This window comes from Lycium ferocissimum, chromosome 11 (assembly GCF_029784015.1).
Source record: "Lycium ferocissimum isolate CSIRO_LF1 chromosome 11, AGI_CSIRO_Lferr_CH_V1, whole genome shotgun sequence".
Taxonomy (NCBI): Eukaryota; Viridiplantae; Streptophyta; class Magnoliopsida; order Solanales; family Solanaceae; genus Lycium; species Lycium ferocissimum.
The window spans coordinates 25094557-25099089 of record NC_081352.1 but is presented as its reverse complement, the minus strand read 5'-3'; the positions used below and the strand labels follow the sequence as shown (position 1 = coordinate 25099089).

At 34.6% G+C, this 4533-nt stretch overlaps 1 protein-coding gene across 1 annotated transcript; it reads right to left on the bottom strand.

Annotated features, from left to right (window-relative positions):
- Positions 1-965: 965 nt before the first annotated feature.
- On the bottom strand, positions 966-4192 carry LOC132036750 (protein HYPER-SENSITIVITY-RELATED 4-like). Its single transcript, XM_059427132.1, has 3 exons — positions 3802-4192; positions 2396-3028; positions 966-1751 (listed from the first exon to the last, which is right to left on the bottom strand). The coding sequence occupies exons 1-3, from the start codon at positions 4144-4146 to the stop codon at positions 1263-1265; spliced, it is 1467 nt and encodes a 488-aa protein (XP_059283115.1). The 5' UTR covers positions 4147-4192; the 3' UTR covers positions 966-1262.
- Positions 4193-4533: the final 341 nt, after the last annotated feature.

Genomic DNA, 4533 nt, shown 5'->3' with positions numbered 1-4533 from the left:
ATCTTCATTCTACCTATTTTTAAATCATTCATAAGTCTTGCCGGATAGGTAAACTTGCATTGTTCACAAGTTATGTCGGGTGGGACATGACTTTAAGTTCAATCTTCATTGTACTTATCTTTAAATTGTTCACAAGTTTGCCGATTGACAAGACTAATTTGTGTTATTCAATAGTCCACAAGTTTGCCGATTGACAAGACTAATTTGTGTTATTCAATTGTTCACAAGTTATGCCTTGGAATGATTTGAAATTATCTTCAATCTACCTATCTAGTTAAATTGTTTACATGTCTTACTGGATTGGCAGACTTTAATTTGGCACGAGTGACAATAATCAGACTTGCTTCACTAGACATAACTTCTGTGATACTTACCTTCAGAAATTGAACTTTTGCTTTGCTCCGCATACGTTCTATAGGAATTAAGTTATGCAGTATACGTTGTATGATATTTTCATAATTTGTTGTAGTGTTCATAAACTGGAGTTATGCTTTTTAGGGCATATGTTCTTTATCTTTTTGAGTTAAATAACGTGCCTGTTTTGTGGAGTTTGATGTGTTTTTGGTCATTTTTATGTTGAGTTTTGAAAGTTTTGCCGTGTCCGGCATAACTTGTGGAATGAAATATAAACTTATGTCGCGCGAAAAGTGCTGAAAGGCAAAATTAAAGACAAAAATTTTGAGGGCCAAAAATTAAATACCACCCTGAAATTGCGACATTTGTGCAAATGACCCTTGGCTTGCAAGATGTGGACTCTACTCGGGGCATTTGCATGAGAGAACCGGTGAAGTATGAATTCCTATTTAAGTCGTGGTCTAAGTTCACGAATTTTTACATGTCTAGCTATTTCGAAAATAACTTCGGATAAATGAGATTGAAGTTGTAAAAAATTGCATTTGAAATTAATCAGTATAAATATATAATAGTATTCTTAAGAGGACAGACTACTTGGTCCTTAAGGAAAGAAGACTTTGTTTACATACACTGACAAAAGAAGAAAATGATAGTCAATACACTGTCTGGTAAAATGATAGTCAATACTTGGTCCCTAAGGAGAGAAAACATTCTTGATGTTTACATCAAATTAATGAATTCGCGATATCTATTAATTATATATTGTTATAAATTACATTATAATTATAATCAAGTAATACGTATTTTCACTGCAATTTTTATATAATATTGTACCATCGATTAGATAGACTCCTTCATGATTAATAAGGAAATATGGTGTCATATTCTATGGAAGGCTTTTTTTCCTTCTATGTAGTTTTTACTTCCCCATTTGGCAATCCCTTTTCTTCCTCATTTCCTTTAATCCCATTGCCATCATTTTCCTTCTTCTCGTCAACAGACTCCACTTGAGTTATTTCTACTTTCTTAGCCTTTTCCTCTTCCTTCTCTTTTATCCTCTTGTGAAGAAAATTAATCAACCCCTTAAGTGCATCCTCCACTTCATCTTCCTTCAATAGTTGCTCTGCCACTTCTGCTGGTGTCACATTGGCTATGTCAATTAGCTCTTCAATTTCTTTGAACAATTTATGATCTTTAATTCCCAAGTAAGTAGTAGCAAGAAGTTTAAAGCCACAAGGTGTGCAATATGCCATATGAATGTGCACGTCCATTCTACCAGGCCGTAATAGTGCAGGGTCGAGTTTCTCTATGTGATTTGTTGTGAAAATTATGATTCTTTCGTCTCCACAGCTCGACCATAGTCCATCGATGAAATTCAGTAAACCAGATAAGGTCACCTGCAATAAAAAATAAATTAGGAAAGCATGGACTATACACCAACACCATGTTCAATTCTTTTTGGTTTTTAACTTTTGTCAAATATTAAGAAAATGATGTAGCTTATATGCTGTATATGTACAAAAAAAAAAAATATCACTATCAGAGTATTTTAACATATTGTAGCAAGTATTTTATCTTACTTTTCAGATTAGTAATCCACTTTATAGATAGTTACCCGTAACTTTCTTTTTTACGACCTAATAGCATAAGAAATCTTTCACACGCTCAGTCGTGTTGTGATGTCGATAAATACCTTATCCATGCCTAGTGTTTATCAAAATCAAGTGACTAAATTTAGTAGTTAGTAATTAAAGTAAGAAGATATAGCACTTAAACATGATTAAGAGATAAATGTACGTATGACATAAACACGTCTTACTTTGATTGATTTGGTGCAAAAATTGAGTGTGAGTGAGCTAGGAGGTGAAATTGCTTTTTAGATTGATAATCTTAGGAAAAAAGTAAATAATTTGTTATAATCGGGTTAAACATTACTGATAGCATAAAAATTCTTCACATCGTAATATAACTTATGTCTATAACTAGCTAATAGGAATATAGTAGTAGTGAGAAAAGAAATGGAAAATAAAAGACTATTTACCTTGCTTTCTGGCTGATGAAAACCATTTGAACGAACAACAACAGCTCGATTAGCCAAATTATCTTGCAAATCAATGGTACAATCAATGTCCTCCACCACCAAAATAGACTTATTAGCTGTGGCAACAAGCAACTTCCTTAACTCCGAATTTCCCCTCAGTGCAGTCAACTCCAAATCATATATATCAAAGTTCAAATAATTAGCCATCGCAGCAATTAAACTAGATTTCCCCGTCCCTGGAGGACCAAACAACAAATACCCTCTTTTCCATGCCTTTCCCACTTTCCTATAATAATCTTTTCTCTTCACAAATCTCTCCAAATCCTTCAAGATCATGTCTTTCTGGTCCAATTCCATCGCGATTGTCTTAAAAGTGGCGGGATGATCAAGATTCACTGGCTTCCACATGTCACGTAAATGGCACATGCCTTGGTAATCCACAGTGTGAATCTTGATCGTCTTGTTTTCGTGTTTTTGCAATTTTGCTTCTTTCATGATGTATGGCAAGTAAGAATTAAGCACAAGGTCCTTGTTTTTCTTGTGAAATGTCAATTCAAATGACCTGATTTCAGATTCTGTTTGTCCGCAGAGCCAAATCCACTTGAATGTTTGTCCATTATAAGTATCTGTCACCTGTTGGAACAACAATTTTTATTTACTTACTGGATTCTGGACAAATTATTTATAACTATAAAATAAGAGTTTAAGCCAAAACTACTTTCAATTCTCTTGAACCCGTAGCTTTAAGGCTGGCTTCCCACCGATAGCGACTATCTTTCAAATCAAGACATGAATTTTAGAAAAGGTGATTTTCACATTTCTAATGGTGGATTATTAGAAAACAACTATCATATGTCTAATCTGGAGACCATATCCCTATTTATAATTATACATAGTTTAATTTAACCAGTTTATCATGAAATTAGAAATTATATCAGCGTATCTATACATAGGAACACATTCTTTACTTTTATGTTGTTTCTTGTGCACATTTAACTTTAACTATTAAGTAAGCTGGGACTACTTCAGTCATGTTGATCAGATACAAAAAAAAATGTTGTCGCACTACGTCTGTCGAATTCTCCAAAGCTGCATATCTTTTGAAGGATCAGAACACACGGCTTTGGACAATCGATCCAAAAAAAATGGAATTAGCTTCGAATTTCATTGCTAATTTGTTGCCAAATAACTAGTAGCTAATAGAATATTTTGACAATCTCTCGCTAAGTAGCATTAGCAACGGATTTTGTTGTTTAGATACAATTGTCAAGTCGTTAATTCTGTTCTTTCGATTGTGACTTATGTTTGAAAAGAACATATCTTCTTCTAGTTTAGACCAAACCTTTCCCGATAACAATTACTACTATAACATTCAATTATCACTATATATATGTGCAAGACATTACCTCCTCATTACGTTCCGTCGCGATGTTGAAACTTTTCTCCTTCTCAGGCTTACTGACTTTGAGTCGATGGATACTAGGGGACAACTTGTTGCCCAAATAGATCGCAGCAGCTTCATAAATTTCATTGTTGACAAGGCCATCAAATTCGTCAATCACCACCGTCAGCTGATTCGAGAACTTAGTGAAGATATTTCTGAGTCCAAAGAAGAGATACCCATGGAGTTCCGGTGGGATGTAGTCGTGGACTATAGTACGAACCAACATAGCTGTCGCAACAACAGAACCAAATGTCGATAAAACCGTCTTGGCCAGGGCCATTTTCGATTCTGCTGATGAAGAGGACATGTTTTTAAGGGCTTTTTGGCTAGTGGATGTTCAAGATTTTGCTATTAGTGTTGGTGTTATGTGTGCCTATTGTATGATAAAACAGTAACCAATATATTGATTCTTGATTTCTTCTGATCTTCAAGAAGGTGAGGGCAAATACGGTGTAATGGCAATTGAGGAAAATGCTAAATTTATAGGAAAACCATGTGAAGGAAATAACAAAAACAGAGGAAGAAATTGGCAGAGGAACTAGGAAAAATTGCACCGGAGACAAACAATAGCAGTAGTAGGTATTGACTACGTAGACGGAGAAAAAAATGTGCCGACTAGAATTTCCTTGCAGCTCAAGAGTAACTTACAAATCAGTGATTATCGAAGGCGAATTCATAAGTTGAAGTTTATGAG

Coding starts and splice junctions, on each gene's coding strand:
- LOC132036750 (XM_059427132.1), bottom strand. CDS start 4,146: ATGTCCTCTTCATCAGCAGAATCGAAAATGGCCCTGGCCAAGACGGTT. Junction 3,029..3,801: donor CGACGGAACGTAATGAGGAG/GTAATGTCTTGC, acceptor TTGTTCCAACAG/GTGACAGATACTTATAATGG. Junction 1,752..2,395: donor TTCATCAGCCAGAAAGCAAG/GTAAATAGTCTT, acceptor TTTTTATTGCAG/GTGACCTTATCTGGTTTACT.